This window comes from Macaca thibetana, chromosome 18 (genome assembly GCF_024542745.1).
Source record: "Macaca thibetana thibetana isolate TM-01 chromosome 18, ASM2454274v1, whole genome shotgun sequence".
In the NCBI taxonomy this organism is placed as follows: Eukaryota; Metazoa; Chordata; class Mammalia; order Primates; family Cercopithecidae; genus Macaca; species Macaca thibetana.
In genome coordinates, this window is record NC_065595.1 from 33641588 (window position 1) to 33659595 (window position 18008).

Consider the following 18008-nt stretch of genomic DNA (forward strand, 5'->3'; position numbering starts at 1 on the left):
AGGATGGCAAAACGATTCTGTATGGTACCATATTGGCAGATACATGGCCATTATGCATTTGTCAAAACTCACAGCACAATATAACGCAGAGTATGCCCTAATGTAAACTATGGACTTCAGTTAATAATGTATCGGCCCGTCAACTGTAATAATATACCACATCAATACAGATGTCACTGGGAGGGGAAACTGGAAAAGGGAAGGGGCGTACGGAACCCTGTACTTTCTGCTTTATTTTTTGTAAATATAGAACTGCTCAAAACAAGAAAGTGTATTCTATTTAAAAGTATGTATCTGGAAAAGTAGAGAGCAGAGAAAGAGGAAACATCTCTATAAATGTTTGGAATGTAACATACCCTTCTTGTGTTAAATAATGTGAAATCAAAATGAGAAGATTTTTTCGTCGTGCTTCTGTCCTCATCTCGCACTGTGAACAAAGAGGAAAATTTAGGTAGGATGACAACAAAAAATAACACTGCTCTTACAGCAATAAACCCTGGAAGGTAAATGTAACCTGTCAAAACCAAGCAGCATGACTTAAAGGCTGGAAAGCAGTTTGAAGTCTCTAAGGACACATAAAGTTGTTTTTCATCATTATTTTCTTCTTACAGCTGCCTTCTCAATTGTAAACTTAAGGGACAATGATTTGAATTAGGATTGCTCTTTACCACTTGAACTTCTTCCTGCCGAGCCAATCGGCCTTTTATTGCTTATAATCGTGAGGAAACAAATGCACATCTACTACTATTGGGACCAGGTTAAGGAAAGTGATTAGAAAAAGATAATCAGCTGCGAGCCAGAAATCATCTGTGACAACACAGGCACTTACCTGCTACTATATCTCTAGTTCACTCAGAGCCCCACCCAGTCCCTGCCAAATGCAGAGATGAGTTCCCACAAACCATTCAGGGGTGACTGCACAGGCAAGCATTTAGAATAGCCATTGAGAATAGCAGAGGCCATAAAAGGACAACTCCTGTATAATAAGGTCTTTGCTCAAACTAGATGAATCCATGCATTTATTCACAGTGTTAATGTGCTACATTTAGGAATCTGGTATCTCACATTGCCCCGAAATGTATTCACAAAATAATCATGTTCACTAATACTTCCCTTATTTGAAAATAACTTATCTATCTTTATCTAAGGAGAATATAGGTAAGAACTAGACAAAAGCCATAAAAGGTCTTTGTGTGGCCTAAATTATATCATAAAATCTGTGGACACTTATATTCATGACACATACAAACAATTTACAGTGGCTGGGTGCAGTGGCTCACACCTATAATCCCAGCAATCTGGGAGACCAAGGTGGACGGATCACTTGAGGTCAGGAATTCGAGACCAGCCTGGCCAACATGGTAAAACCCCATCTCTACAAAAAATACAAGAATTAGCCAGTGGTGGTGGCATGCACCTGTAATTCCAGCTGCTCAAGAGGCTGAGGCATGAGAATCTCTTGAACCTGGGAGGTGGAGGTTGCAGCAAGCCAAGATCTTGCCACTGCACTCCAGGCTGTGTGACAGAGTGAGACTCTGTCTCAAAAAAAAAAAAAAAAAAAAAAAAACAGAAAAGGAAAAAGAAAAACAAGCAAACCAAAAACCAAAAAACACTTTTCAGGCTTTCATGCAGAGCTTTCTAAAAATTAATGTTGTAATGAAATTAAAATATGCATATAATTACTTGAAAATCAAATAATTATTAAATTTTTTTCTAATATTGCTTTATTTATTGTGGTAAAATATACATAATATAAAATTTACCATTTTGACCATTTTTTTCTTTTTAAATTTTTTTTTGAGACAGGGTCTCACTCTGTGGCCCAGGCTGGAGTACAGTGGTGTGATCAGGGATCATGGCAGCCCTGCACTCACCAGGCTCAGGTGATCCTTCTGCCTCAGCCTCCCAGTAGCTGGGACTACAGGTGCACACTACCACTTAAATAAAACTAATCTGGCCGATTTCTATATTTTTTGTAGAGATGGGAGTCTTACAATGTTGGCCAAGCTGTTCTGAAACTCCTGGCCTCAAGCAATCTTCCTACTTTGGCCTTTCAAGGTGCTGGGATTACAGGCATGAGCCACCACACCCGGCCCATTTTAAAATTTTTTTTATTTTTTTATTTTTTTATTTTTATTTTTATTTTTTTTGAGAAGGAGTCTTGTTCTTATCACCCACGTTGGAATGCAGTGGTGTGATCTCTGATCACTGCAAACTCCGCCTCCCAGATTCAAGCGATTACTCCTGCCTCAGCTTCTTGAGTAGCTGGGATTACAGACGCCTGCCACCATGCCTGGCTAATTTTTGTACTTTATTAGTAGAGATAGGGTTTTGCCATGTTAGCCAGGCTGGTCTTGAACTCCTGACCTTAGGTGATCCACCTGCTGCAGCCTCCCAAAGTGCTGGAATTACAGGTGTGAACCACTGCACCTGGCCATCATTTTAACCATTTTTAAGTGTACATTTCAGTGCCATTAAATACATTCGCATTGCTGTACAACCATCACCACCATCCATCTCCAGAAATTTTTCATCTTCCCCAATTGAAACTTCATTCCCATTAAAGAGTAACTCCACGTCTCCCCTGCCCCCAGCCCCTGGCAATCACCTCTCTACTTTTTTGTCTGTGGCCCAGGATAGCTTTGAATGTGGCCCAACACAAATTTGTAAATTTTGTTAAAACATTATGAGTTTTTTTTTTTTTTTTTTTTTTTTAGCTCATCAGCTATCCGTTAGTGTTAGTGTAGTTTATGTGTGGCCCAAGGGAATTCTTCTTCCACAGTGGCCCAGGGAAAGCAAAAGTTTGGACACCCTTGCCCTAGAGGGAACAACCTTAATTATTTTTACCATGTTTCTAAATAATACATCAGTGTTTCATGATATGTGTGTTAGGCATTAACTATTCACTTCCTTTAAGATAGATGAGAACTAAGCTGTCTTACACCCTTTTCAAACTATCCTTCCCTACAGTTGGATCAGTATTTGCTGATTACATTATTAGGACCATGTAAAAGTTGTTCACAGTGGAGCCAAAAATACCATGGTTACTTTTCCATTTCTGTACATTTTTTTGAAATGAATAACCACCCCATTTTTATTAGGTTACTTTCCAACATACCTATTATTAATAATTAAAACACTAACACATCTCATATCACTTTCCATGCCATCAAATACATAGATTTTGTGTCCTTTCTACTCACTCACCTCTTGCTTCCCTCTTGGAGCCTCTATCCTCCCATTCTGCTCTAGAGAATGACTCTTAGACCTGCAATAGATGCTGTTTCTGGGATTTCCCTTTGACATTTTCTTGCATTGGATCCCCTAGAAACTGAGTCTTTCTCTTCTGGTCCCTCTCTTGTTTTAATAGCACACATTCTCTTGAGTAAAGGTGTATGGGAGATAAATGGAAGAATTTGTATGCCTGAAAGTGTCTTTATTTTACTTCAAGCTTGACAGCCTGAAAAGGTATAACATTACCATTATGATTCCTGATCCTTTGCATGTAATGTAATTTTTCTTCCCAGGAAACTTTTAGGATCTCATTTTTAAACCTAGGGTTCTAAAATTACACAATTTCTTTGGTGTGGATCATTTTCTGTTCACTGCCTAGCCATTGTCAAGCTAGAAATCCTCATATTCTCATTTTTTGAAAGCTTCTTTATTATTTCTTTGGTAAATTATTTCCCTGTGTTTTCTCTGGTTTAATTTTATGAATACCTATTAATTGGATAGGAGATATCCTGAATAGATTTTTAAAGTTTTTTTTTCCACAGTGTTCCATTCCTTTGTCTCTTTTGTTCTATATTCTGAGCAATTTCCTTGACCTTATTTTTTAGCAGAAGTATTATTTAGCAGAATTTATTTATAATAACATTTTTAATTTCCAGGAGCTTCTTCTTATTCTCTGATTCTTTCTTTTTTCATAGCATCTTATTCTTGTTTTTTAGAGTATTCTCTTATCTTATGATTTAAAGTCATAATGAAGAGGTTCAGTTATGCTCAGTATTTGCAATGTAAGTAGGCAGGTAACCTATTTTATAAACATATCCATCCAAAAGAATTCAAATAGAAAGTTTTGTTGCTTAAGATGATAATCCCTTATTCAGTGTGCTAGAAAACACAACAAATAAGGCAACCTGTGTTTCAAAATGTTTGTGAAGGGAGCATAGTAACTACCATTTGTTTGACTGATTTTGCTCTCTGCCATTCAAAAGCTAGTTGTTGCTTTGAATTTAGTCTAAAATAAATAAAACTCAGGGCTCTCAGAAGTCCAAAAGAAAAAGAGATTTAAAAATATAATCCTCGAACCTATAAAATAGATGACATAAAATGTAGTGATTCAGAATGAGATAAATAGTTGCAAAGGATGTATCTGATAAAGGACTGGTATCCAAAATACACAAACACAGAAAAACCCTCTTAAAACTCAACACTAAAAAAAAAAAAATCCACTTAAAAACAGGCAAAACAATGAACTGACACTTCACAGAAGAAGATATAGAGATGGTAACCAAACATATGAAAAGATAACATCACGTCATCAAGGAATGGAAAGTTAAAACAACAGTGAAATACCACTACACACTTACTGGGATGGTGAAAATCCAAAATACCAAATGCTGGCAAGGATGTAGAGCAACAGAAACTCATTGATTGCTGGTGGGATGCAAAACAGTACAAACACTTTGAAAGACACTTTGGCAGGTTTTTTTAAAGTAAAGACTAACCATACTCTTAGCAATTACTCTGACCCAACAATTGCACTCCTTGGTATTTACCCAAATGAGTTGAAAACTTATGCTCACAGAGAAACTGGCACAGGGATGTTTATAGCAACTTTATTCATAATTGCCAAAACTTAGAAGCAACCAAGATGTCGTTCAGTAGGTGAATGGATAGATAAATTGTGGTATACTCAGACAATGGAATATTATTCAGAGCTAAAAGAAATGAGCTATCAAACCATGAAAGAACATGAAGGAAATTTAGATGCATATCACTAAGTGGAAGAAGCCAATTGAAAAGCCTATATACTGTATGATTCCAAATATATAACATGCTGGAAAAGGCAAAACTATAGAGACAGTAAAAGGATAAGTGATTGCTAGGGGTTGTGGGGAGGAAGGGATGAACAGGTAGAGTACAAGATTTCTAGGGCAGCGAAACCATTCTATATGATATACTGTAGTGACAGATATGCACCATTATACATTTGTCCAAACCCACAGAATATACAGCAGCAAGCATGAACCCTCATGTAAAATGGACTTTGGTTGATAATGATGCCAGTGTAGATCCATCGATTTAACAACATGTAATTGTATTTTGGGATGTTGACAGTGGGGGAAGGTGAGCATGTGGAGAGGGGAGGTACGTGGGAATTCGCTATACTTTGTTCAATTTGGTTGTGAATCTAAAACTGTGCTAAAAAATAAATTCTATTTTTTAAAAAACAGTGACTAATTTTTAAACATACATGTCAGTACTACTGTATTTAAATGGATGTTTATGGTTTCAAATTAGTTCCTTGGCAGATCAGATTCTTATTCCATTGCCCAAAAAATTTCTGAAACTCTTATTATAAAATTGTATTCATTATAGATTAATGACCACAGTCTTACCCCAAGCTGCATTTACAAAAATAATCATGGTAGAAAACTGGTCCAATGTGTAAAACCATGAGAAAAAAAACACATTTTGGTCACATTCTTTCTTAAAGTTTAATTTTATTTGTTTAGAGATAGGGATCTCACCATGTTACCAGGCTGGCCTTGAACTCCTGGGCTGAAGTGATCCTCCTACCTCAGCCTCCCAAGTAGTTGGGACTACAAGTGTGCACCATTCCACCCAGCCTATATTTTTTTAAGTCTTCTTACAAAGTGTACTCTCATGTGATTTGATAACTTGTTTTTTAAAATAATATTTTATAAATATTTTTCCAAGGCATTAAATGTTTTTATGATACTTGATTTTTAATGTATGCAGAGAATGTACCATAACTTAATCAATCTTCTATTGTTATGTAAATGTATGTCTCTTCCAATTTACAAATACTATTAGGAGATTTGGCTATTTCTAAAATCCAAATTAATCCTCAATGACAGATCTGATAACATTAAGGAGAGCTTTAAAAGCATACAACAGTCTGCTCTGAAACAATGTCACTGGGAACATTTCTATCTCTGTCCTTGAAGACAGCGGTGATGGGGGGAATGGTTAACAAACCCAAAAACAAATTACCAAGAGAGAAAGAATCAAGAAGGCAATTACAGTAGTCTTCTTTGCTATATTTTCTGTTATTGTGAGATATATATATATATGATTTATATGAGTGTATAACACATCCATTCATTTTTAATAATAAACAAACACCACCCAGATTATGACCCAGAGCACCTTCAATATCTTAGAAGCCCCCTTGGGTGTTCCCTGCAGATGGTTCCCCTCCCTCCCCCCTGAGATAATGACCAGCCTGAATTTTGTGCTTATCAGTCACTTTTTCTTTCTGATTTTTACCAACTATGTCTGTATTCTTAAAAAATACCTTTGTTCACTTTTCTCATTTTTGAACTTTATATGAACGAAATACACATCTATTTTTGGTGACTACTTTTGTCCAACAGTATGTAATTTTCCCCATATTAAAGTAGAGAGTTAGAAATTTTCCAGCTATTCCATGAAATTTTCATGTAAATTATCTGTTTCTATGGTTTTCTGGTCTATCTGGGCACAATTTCAAAGTGCCTTACAGGTTTCTTCTCTAATGTCTCTTAAAGTAACTTCTTTTTCCCAGAAAACAGAAATAGCATTAAATACTTCCAGTTGCCCACAGCACCTGGCATGGTGACAAATGCCAAGTAGAGACTATTTCTGTATTTATTTTTCCCATTAAATGTTGATTTAATTTTCTTCTCATTCTATTTTCTTCCCTCCCCCTCAGCTTTATTAAGGTATAATTGAATAATAAAAATTGTTTATATTTATTCACATACGATTTTGTGGTAAGAAGATTGATATTTCTTGATAGGTTTACTAGATCACTTTTTTTCGAACTATAGGTCATAAAGTCAACTTAATCAGTTATAAGAAGCATAGTTGAATAAAATAGAATTATTGCAGAATGCATAACAGGTAAGAAGGCTTAGTATTGAGTCAGGAAACTTTTGTTGCATTTGTGTGTAGGTATATGTGAGGGAGATAATTTTGAATTTCAGTCTAAGATGTCTTACAGTTGGTCACAGTAAAAAAAAGTTTGAAAGCCACTATACAAAATGATAGTATTTTGATATTAAAGATATCTGACATTTGTAGTTTCCACTCATCTTTCTGAAGATGTTGACATGACAGCTCTTGGTGAAGACTGAACCCTTTCTAATTTGCCAAAATTAACATTGGCCATCACAGTTTTTCCCTCCTTTTTTTTTGTAATTAACTTTGCCTCACCTACAGTGCCATCTAGTGTATTAGGAGGGGGAGCTCTTCATGAAATTGAGGTCATTCCGAGGTGACCATTGTTTGCATAATAAAAATGATAACCATCATAGAATTCAGTCCATATCAAGTTTGCAAAATAAAATTATAACTGCATATTAAATAGGCAGAAATAGGATAGATGGGATATGTTTGTAAATTTATAGTCTCAAACCTATGTTTGGAGTTTTGGTCCAGAATTTTAAGTCTAAAAGGTACCTAGAAATTACTGAATCTCAGGGGGCCCTGGAGATCATCTGAATCTCAGGAACCTGAGATCTGTAAGAATTAAGGATTTGCTGAAAAGCCCAAATAGTTGAAAGCAGAATCTTGGCTTCTGGGTCAATGCTCCTCCCTTCATCAACTCCTCCTCATCATTCTCCCACCCATTTATATTCACTCCAGACCAGAGATAATCCACTACTTTAATATTATTTCCTAAGATTCATACCCTGCACAGCCACTATTTTAATTTACCAAAACCTGCGTGCCAAACTTGCCAGAAACAAACAACTATGGCTACCAGCCATTCTTTCCTAGTTGACCTAACTCAGTAACAAATGAATGATGTCTTTTACAATTTCTCAAGCTTAATTTCCCACAATATTAGTGACCATTTCAAAGCTGTTACTGGCTAGACCTCCTTCAAAAGGTTAGTCACCCTGCTGCACCAGGAGTAGTATGTCTTACAAGAGATTATGTCTTTTAATTGCTGAATAGTTGCAATAAAGCTAAATAAAGCTAATCTATTTTATATGCATGTAAAAGTCTTTGAGAATGCAAAGATGGAAATTGGCTTAAAGAGCCATGAAAGTAATCTACATTTTCCTAGAGACTGTATTGGACACTGACTGGTCCCATTTCTAACAAGGTCCATATCCCTCCATATTAGAGGTTCTAATGCAGTGTCCTGTACATCACATGAAATAAAGCCTGGGAAGTGCTTTGAAAACTGTGGGGGTGCTAAGTCAATTTTAGGGATAGTAATTGCTGGGTGCCCAACAGCTGTTAGTTGCTTTGCTCATGCATTTCAGAGTCTCTCTATCCTTCACTCTAGAAGCATTTGCTTCTTCCTAATTGAAACATGTACTTGTGCAAATATTTTCTATGACTAGGTCACTGAGAAAAAGTAGCTAGTGTCCTCTGTGTGCTCCTCAGTACTGGATCCACTGCACTGGGTTTGGCCGAATTTCTTAAAGATGAGGAGGGTCAATTACACTATACTGTAGAAATACTCCATGTGTGCACAGACACGCATATACCCAGAGGAAGGCCCTCATTAGTGGGATGAAAAACTCATTAGGGAAAACTCAGTAGATTTATTAGAGGAACAGAAAAAAAGATCCCGGAAGAGACGTTTAAAAGTGGGGAGGAGAGGACTGGGAGGATGGGAGAACTGCAGGGGGCTGGGGGTGGAGGGGATGGCAGGTAAAGGGTACAGAATTTCTCTTTGGGCTAATGAAAACGTTCTAAAATTGATCAAGGCAATGGAAGTATGTCTCTGTGAATATCCTGAAAGTCATGGAATTGTACATGTTAAATGGTGAGTTGTACGGTATATGAATAAAGATGTTTTAAAATGCAAAAGGTGGGAGGGGGCAGATAAAAGAAGTCTTAAATAAATATAAATAATCTACATAAAATTGTGCCTTGATATATAAAATAAATAGTCTAACTGAAAATATAAATCTTTCTAGGCAATATTTTGAAGCTATTCAAGATGGAAATGATGGGGTAAAAGAACTGGTTATCACACATAGCACTGTGAGGGCCTGCTTTGCCAGCCCCCAGACAGAGCCTGTTTCTGCTTTGGAGAGTAGCAATGACACCTTATTACTACCCAACCTTGCTGCACCAGTGTGACTACAGGAGTAGACTTACTGAACAGAAGAGTAACACAGGCATTTCTGTGTTCAGAATCTTCACATGTTCATTTACAGCAGACATTTCTCTTTACCATTTTTCTTTTGGGTTTTATAATAATTTGCAATGCATATAAAAGTTGAAGAAACCACCTTAAGTATTGTCCATACTTCTTCAGCTTATTGGTACAAAAATAAGCTTCTTTCAATAAGAATCTCAAATTTTTTAAAGTGCAGCTATTTTTTTACATTTTTACATCCAGATTTGGTAAGGTATTGAAAGAATATTGTATTTCAGATACAATTGGTGGGAATGTAACTTGGTACAACCCGTTTGCAGAGCAAATTGACAAAATCTATCAAAAAGAAAAATGCACATACCTGTTGGCCCAGCGATATCACTCAGCAGTTTATACTCTAGAGGATCAATTACACTGTATTATAGAAATACTCCATGTGTGCACATACATGCACATACACAGACACAGAAAAATACAGTTTATTTTCTACTACCCATGGATAGGATAGTGAGTTTCATAGCAACCCTAATAAAAGCAAGTTGGAACATTTGTCAGAATTATTTCCTTCAAACTCCTTTTTAGAATCCCTGGAGAATCATTTAAACAGTAACCCACTGACCTAATTAACACAGTTGATCAGGATAAATAAGAAAGCAAAAGCTCTAATTCTTGAGACAGAAGTCTAATTCTTAATCCTAAACAAATCTGAGCAATGTTGATCATACTTTTGAAAGAATAGCCTATCAGAGAGGCTTGCTTAGGGTTTTGATTACATTTCTGCAAAATGGTAGCTACTTCAACTCCAATCAAAATAATTTCCACTTTCTTTTTTTATTAGAATCTCAGTTTGCAAAACAGTCTATCTCTATAATGGGGATTGACTTGAGTCCTTTAGAACCCTGTCTGGTAATGAGGCTGCATCAAAAATGGCTTTCCATGGTCGGGCACCATGACTCACTCCTGTAATCCCAGCAATTTGGGAGGCCAAGGTGGGAGGATCACTTAAGCCCAGGATGAGAGCAGCCTGGGCAACACAGGGAGACTCCCATCTCCAATTAAAAAAAAAAAAAAAAAAAAAAAGGCTTTCATACTATGTGGACTGTGAAGCAGCTTTTACTTGTGGTGACCAGGTCTTAAAATAATAATATGATTTTTATTTTGAGATAAGATTGATAAAAATTCAGAATTCAGTACGAGTAAAATAGGGAAAGAGAGTTTTAAAAACACTATTCAAAATGTAGTGTTAAATATTTAAGATGAGCTTCTGTTACTGAAAACAAAAAATGCAGTCTTACAAATTTCTTAATTAAAGGTATAAAGTTGGCCAGATCTACATCTTTCTGCCCAGGCCATTCAAATTAACATAGAAAATTATCTTCTGAATTAAAAAAAACTAAGAATGAGCCACTCCCCCCAAAAAAGTTCTATTTAAACTGTAAGAGATGGTGTGCCCCTGAAATGGACACAAGTACATGCCCATTAATTTCTGTGTACAAAGAAAGAAGGCCCAGAAGTGAACATCTAATCTAGGTGTCTCATTTGTATGTTTCAATAATCTGGCGGTTTTCTTCTTCTTTCATTTCCTTTGTGGGCTATTGTGCCACAAATATACCTCCATTATCAAATTCAAAATTGAATCCTATGATACCATAGCCTGAGGAAAAGGAAGCATTGAATATCATTCCCAGTTTTAGACTGAGAAGATATTTAGGAAATGTTACTGTATATACACCACATGCAACATTAGTGCTTTTAATTTCCTTTTTACGGGTGCTATGGAGATTAATTTGCATGAGCTCATTTCAATTTCAGTAATAAGATCCAAATTTTGCATTAAGCTTTCCATCTCAAAAACAAACAGTTAAAAATGACACATCTCTTATTCTCTTATTTTCAATGTTTTTTCTATACTTCTCTTTTACAGTCTCTGCATCTAATATTCACCTAAAAGCTTGACTATATATACCTGTACATTCTAATTTGTTTTTTGTTTGTTTCCTGATTATCTCCTGGCTCTGCCAGGAAACTTCCTAAATTTCAAATGCTGTACAATCCAACAAAATACTAGAAATCTCAAAAGAAGCGTCTACAGATCCAGAAAAGACATTTGCTGAATTTCATACAATGTCAGAATTGGTCAACTATGCTCAGAAACATAGGACCAAGTGTTCCCTAATTTGAGAGGACAAATAAGTAACAACAGAAGAGAAAAAAACATAGATACTATATTTCAAATGATCCTGTTTTAATAATTGTCACTGAAAAACGAAAGTCCGATCCAGATACCAAATCTGTTTCAACAATAATAGCTAGAGACAAGAGTAAAAATTTCTTTAAAGTTTTAAAACAGGTGGAAGAAGATCCAGAAATATTTATTCCAAGATTTGTAAGAGGGGATAAAACATGGCTACACTGGATGATCCTGAAGAAAGAGCACAAAACAATGGCTACCAAAAGGTGGCAGCACTCCAGTCAAAGACAGAGAGGACCAGTCAAGGGAAGAGGTCATGGTAACAGTTTTGGGGAATGCTCAAAAGATACGACTAAATGACTTTTTGAAGGGCCAAACCATCATTAAATGGGCTTACTAACAGAATTTTTGAGAAAATTAGCCAAAGCATGAGCAGAAAAACCATTATCAGAGAGTTCTACCTAATCATGAAAAAGTTCTTGCTGTTGCATTTCACTGAACAAAGGGCAGTTTGGCAAAAGTTTCAATGGGAAATCATGAGGCATCCACCTTACAGTCATGATGTGGAACCTGCTGACTTCTATTTCTTTCCTAGTATTAAAAATTCTGCAAACGGCACCCAGTTTTCTTCAGTTAATAATGGAAAAAAAGATTTCATGGAAATTGTTAAGTTCCCAGAACCATCAGGGCTTGAGGGACAAGGTTGGGGCAAGACAGTGCTTGAAAACTGTCTTGAAATTGATGGAGCAGATGTTAAGAAATAAAATCAAACGGTTTTATTTTGGTCTTTTAATCCCAGTTTTGACAAATGTTTGAAAGTCCCCTCACAAAACATCAGTCCTAGGTAAAGAGTTGTTATCCTGTATTGGTTCTTCTTTCTGTGATTTTATCTTGCTGTGTTATTTTCTGTTTTACTCCCAAGAAGACTCAGTCTGCGTTTTTTTTGAATCCACAGATACGGAAACTGATATAATGGAAGGCCAACGGTAGAACTCAGTGGGGTGTGTCGAGGCTGAAATTCACCTAATCAACCTCTGGGGCACAGCAGTCCACCTGGCGTGGACCGTCCCGATTGTCTGCATTGTGCTGACGGCATGAGTACGTATTGGGGCGGGGCAGCCCAGGAGCTAAGAGGGTCAGGGCTAGAGCCGTGAGTGTGGGCCTGCCGTGGGCCATATAAGGCCCAGCTCTGGCACCAGAGCTGCATTCCGTGTAGGACTGCAAACCGCAGAGGTCACTCCAGCTATGGCTCCACATCCCGAGGACTAAGAAGCAGGCTTGCTCAGCGGTCTGCAAGGACCGGCGTTCCAGACCAAGTGGCCCGCTGCACTGAGGACTGAGCTTGCTCCAGGCTGTGGTGACTCCACGTCATGAGGCCTACGGTCTGCAAGGACCAGCGCCCCGGAACCAGTGGTCCGCTGCTTCGAGGACCGAGCTCGCTCCAGGCTGTGACTCCACATCCCGAGGTCGCTGCCTGGCTTCGTGTCCCGCCGCCCCGAGGAAAGAGCCGAGACCTCCAGGACAGTGACGTCTGCACAGCTCTGGTGAGATGGCAGCAGGATCTATTACGTTGCACGCAGTGGAGAAGCTGCAGGTGTATCTGACCACTAAGACGGACCCGAAAAAGCTAGAGAAATATTTGCAGAAACTCTCCGCCTTGCCCATGACGGCAGACATCCTGGCGGAGACTGGAATCAGAAAGACGGTGAAGCGCCTGCGGAAGCACCAGCACGTGGGCGACTTTGCCAGAGACTTAGCGGCCCGGTGGAAGAAGCTGGTGCTTGTGGACCCAAACACCGGGCCTGATGCACAGGACCCCGAGGAGAGCGCTTCCCGAAAGCGCTATGGGGCGGCTCTTCAGGACCAGGAAAAGGCCTGGGGCTTCCCAGAGAACGGGACGGTCCCCAGGAGCCCACCTGACAGTCCTGAGCACAGACGGACAGCACACAGAACACCTCCGGGGCTCCAGAGACCTCACCGAAGGTCTCCCAGTCGCGAGCACAGAGCCCAGAGAAAGCGCCCCAGAAGGGCCCCAGCTGATTCAGGCCCCCATGGGGCCCCTCCATTGCACACCGCTCCCCTCCCGACGCCCGAGGGCCCTGAGCCGGCTGTGCCCGGGAAGCAACCCGGAAGAGGCCACGCTCACGCCGCTCAGGGCGGGCCTCCGCTGGGTCAGGGCTGCCAGGGCCAACCCCAGGGGGAAGCGCTTGTAAGCCACAGCAAGGGACACAAATCGTTCCACCAGGAAAAATGTCCCTTGTGTGCCCAGGGCGATTGGCACTCCCCTACTTTGATCAGGGAGAAATCATCCTGGGCCCGCTTAAGAGAGGAAACCCCAAGGATGCCCTTCCGGGAAAGTGCCAGGGACAGGCCGTCCTCGGGTGACGCCAAGAAGGACAAGGAAGGGGGACGAGCTGGCAGCAGCCAGCATGTCCCCGCCTTGGTGGTGGCTCCAGACGGTCACCCAAATAGGCCTCATCACAGACAGTTGAACAAGAAGATGCCCAGTCTAGATGGCCCGTACCCAGGAAATGGGACACACCGCCTGTCCTCTGAGGAGAAAGAGCAGCTTTCCAACGACCAAAAGACTCAAGAGGGGAAGCCACCAACGGCTCATGTGGGCAGAAGGTCCATGAGCTCCCTCTCTGAGGTGGAGGAGGTAGATATGGCTGAGGAATTCGAGCAGCCCACTCTGTCATTTGAAAAATACCACACTTACGACCAGTTGCAGAAGCAAAGGAAAAAGACTGGGGAATCTTCCACCACTGCACTTGGAGATAAACAAAGGAAAGCAAACGATTCAAAGGGCACTCGTGTGTCCTGGGATTCAGCTAAGAAATTGCTTCCTTTCGAGGAAAGCCAGTCAGAGAGGCTGCAGGCAGCCGGTGCTGATTCTGCAGGGCTGAAAACGGTGCCCAGCCATGCCTTCTCAGAGCTCTGGGACTCCTCAGAGGCCTGGATGCAGGCCAACTACCATTCGCTATTGGATTCTGACTCCATGACCTCCCAGGCAAAGCCAGAAGCACTCACTGCACCAACCTTCCAGGAGGAAACTGCTTTCACTGGAGGCAGAGTGAATGCTAAGATGCAGGTGTACTCGGGCTCCAGGCCTGCCTGCCAGCCCCAGGTGCTGACGCTGCGCCAGCAGTGCATCCGGGTCCTTAGAAACAATCCCGACACCCTCAGCGATGTGGAAGGGATCCCCTACTCGTATCTTGAACCCGTTCTGGAAGGGTGGACACCTGATCAGCTGTATCGCAGAGAGAAATACAATCACGCACTCGCTGGGGACACAGATGAATTATGGAGGATTCATTGTCTCCAGGACTTCAAGGAAGAAAAGCCACAGGAGCAAGAGTCTTGGCGGGAGCTGTGCCTGCAGCTTCAGGACACCCGAGAGCAGCGACTAAGAGTACTGACAGCAAATATCCGATCTGCACGTGAAAACAACCCCAACAGCAGAGAGGCAAAGATGATCTATTTCAACTCTGTGGCCAAGACGCCTTATGATGCTTCAAGGAGGCAAGATAAGTCTGCAGGAGCTGCTGAACCTGAAAATGGAGAGCTCAAGCTAGCCCCAAAGCCTGCGGTAAGCAGCCACGTTCCCTCCAGCAGGGGCAGTGACAGTGGTGGCAGAGACAGCAGCAGCAGCAATGTCCTTCACCAGCTCCCTGAGAAGAGGGCCAACCCCTGCCTAAGCAGCAGCAATGAGCGCGTGATGCTCGCGGCCAAAACCCGGAAACAGGCTGCCAAGAAAGTGGCCCCGCTGATGGCCAAGGCAATTCGAGACTACAAGAAAAGATTCTCCCCACGATGAACTCAGGACTTGCCTTGCAGTTAAAATCTGGAGGGAGGAGGACCAATGCAAAGTCAATGCGGGTTGGGGAATGAAACTTCCAATGGACACCAGAACCTTTAGCTTGGTGCAAAGTTGAGCCTTTGAATTCTGTAGGTGTCACGTGCTGGACCTGTGATTTTACCTCCCACACCCAACCACTACCTCCCAGCCTGGAGGACACCTCAGAATTCAGAAGATATGAACACATTCGGAACAATTATCTTTTGGTTGTTCACTGATCGTTTTTAAAATAACACCCTAGTTGTAATCATAAATAAGGAAAAAGATGTGAGATTCCCTTTTTCCTTTCTTTTTTTGGAAATCATCAAGTAGATAAGAACTTATTAGACAAAAATTCACAAGCCATTAGGTGACACTGATAACTCCAAATACATAAACTCTTTATTGTCGTTGTTGTTGTTGTTTTAATAAAACGCTGGGCATGATCCTGTATTCATGACCCATCCTCCTTTGGGAGGCCAAAGAAAGCAAATCGCTTGATCCTAGTAGGTGAAGACCAGCCTGGGCAAAACAGGGAAACCCCACCTCTGAAAAAGATATCAAAATTAGCCTGGCATTGTGGCACACCCCTGTGGACCCAGCTTCTTAAAGGGCTGAGGTGGCAGGATCGCCTGAGCTGGGCAAGCAGAGGTTGCAGTGACCTTTCATCATTCCACTGCACTCCAGACTGGGAGACCGAACCAGAGCATGGCTCAAATAAAACTGCTATTACTTAGAAAAAGGAACTATCAGATTTCATAAATGAATGGTAATCACTGGTAAATTTGTCAAGCGAAAATAGTTTCCTGAAGTAACACATAGAATAATTCACAATCTTTTCACCCATAAGCCCTATGAAGGAATGGAAACACCTTAATCAGTTTATTTAGGTTCTGAATCAAAAAGTCTAAAGCTGCCAATAAGACTTTCTGATGACCATGAGATGACCAGGTTAACAACCTGCAGTTCAGATCACAGGGGCTTCTGCAAGCTATATTGAACTTTTACATTTTAAGAGAGGGCATTTGTTGGCCTCACGCAGGCTGATATCAAAAGAATGTGTGCCAGCTATGACACACACACACAGATAAAAAGCCAGGAAACAGAGAAACAAGTAAACTTCATTTAAGGAAGACAGGGAAGCATTCGATCTAGGGAAAGGGAGTTGATCCTATCAGTGACCATAAAAAACTCAAAGAAGGCTGGGTGGGGAGCTTCACACCTCTATCCCAGCACTTTGGGAGGTTGAGGCTGGTGGATCACATGAGGTCAGGAGTTAAAGACCACGACGACCAATATGAAAAAATCCCATCTCTACTAAAATAATCCTCATTCTAGGAGATTGGCAGCTTTGCCAGTATTGCACTAGGGTCCTCTTTGTGAGGGAGCTGGAAGACTGGAAACACAGCACATTTACATATTTTGCCACACACCGAGGAGGGGTAATTCTCAAAAAAGCCTTAACACCTGAATCCCCGATTCTCAGGCTATAATCATTTTCCTTCTTAGAAGAAACACACACACACACACACACACACACACACACACACAAACTCCCTCTCTCACACAGAGAGAGAGAGACAGAAAAGTCATGTTGGAATTTAAAAAGTAAGCCAAACCGCCATGGACAGCAGAAACAATAGCTGACATCATAGACATTTCAAATGGTTCTGTTTGCCTCATTCTGACTGAAAGATTAGAGTGGAATTCGGCTGCCCAAACCGTGGCACCAACATCACCTGCAGGCCAGAGCAAGCCTTTCTCAGGAGATTTTAAACAGCCGGTGGGGGCAAGATCCTGAAGCGTTTCTTCCAAGACTGCTAACAGGAGATGAAACGTGGCTCTGCCGGCAGGATCCTGAAGACCAAGCACGAGGCCGTGGCTACCAAGAGGTGGCAGCGCTCCATTCAAAGCCACAGAGGAGCAGTCAAGAGCAGAGGTCATGGCCACCGTTTGGGGGGGATGCCAGAGGGATTCGGCTGGTTGACTTTCTGGAGGGCCAAACCGTGATCACATCTGCTCACTAGGAGAGCGCTTTCAGAAAGTCAGCCGCCAAAGCTGGAGCGAGAACAGTCCTCACCAGAGAGTTCTTCTCCACCACGACAATGTTCCTGCTCATGCCTTTCACCCAACAAGGGCAGCTGGGCAAGACTTGCCGCGGGAAATCATGAGGCGTCCACCTTACAGTCCTGATTTGGCGCCTGCTGACTTCTTTTTTGTTTCCTAGACTTAGAAAATCTGTAAAAAGCGCCCAGTTTTCTTCAGTTAACGATGGAAAAAAGATTCCATGGAAATCGTCACATTCCCAGGACCCTGGGGGTTTTAGAGGGATGGGCTAGAGGGCGGGGAAAAGACACTGCTTCCAAAAGCGCATTGAACTTGATGGAGCCGATGTTGAGAAGTAAAATACACCTTTTTCATTTTTCTCTCTTAATCCCACTTTTCTACGAATGTTGGCAAGTCCCCTCACGCCACGTCAATCCTAGGTAAAGGGTTGTTATCCTCTGTGGGTTCTTCTTTCTACCATTTTGTCTTGCGGTGTTGTTATTTTCGGTTTTACTCCCAAGAAGATTCAGTCATGTGTCTTTTGGAATCCACAGACGTGGAACCTGCCAACACGGAGG

At 40.9% G+C, this 18008-nt stretch overlaps 2 protein-coding genes across 13 annotated transcripts in view; one reads left to right on the forward strand and one right to left on the reverse strand.

Annotated features, from left to right (window-relative positions):
• Positions 1–18008, reverse strand: part of KATNAL2 (katanin catalytic subunit A1 like 2) — a 138105-nt gene that overhangs the window by 58496 nt on the left and 61601 nt on the right. For 9 of the 12 annotated variants that reach the window (XM_050768160.1, XM_050768159.1, XM_050768166.1 and 6 more), the window contains one exon: positions 357–427. The exons of 1 other annotated variant lie outside the window; for it this stretch is intronic. In XM_050768160.1, the coding sequence (XP_050624117.1) occupies positions 357–427 (71 nt within the window). 2 more of the 12 variants (XM_050768167.1, XM_050768169.1) reach the window with 2 other exon arrangements.
• LOC126941487 (elongin-A2-like) lies at positions 12663–15671 on the forward strand. Its single transcript, XM_050768144.1, has one exon. It carries the CDS (start codon positions 13096–13098, stop codon positions 15361–15363), a length of 2268 nt encoding a protein of 755 aa, XP_050624101.1. The 5' UTR covers positions 12663–13095; the 3' UTR covers positions 15364–15671.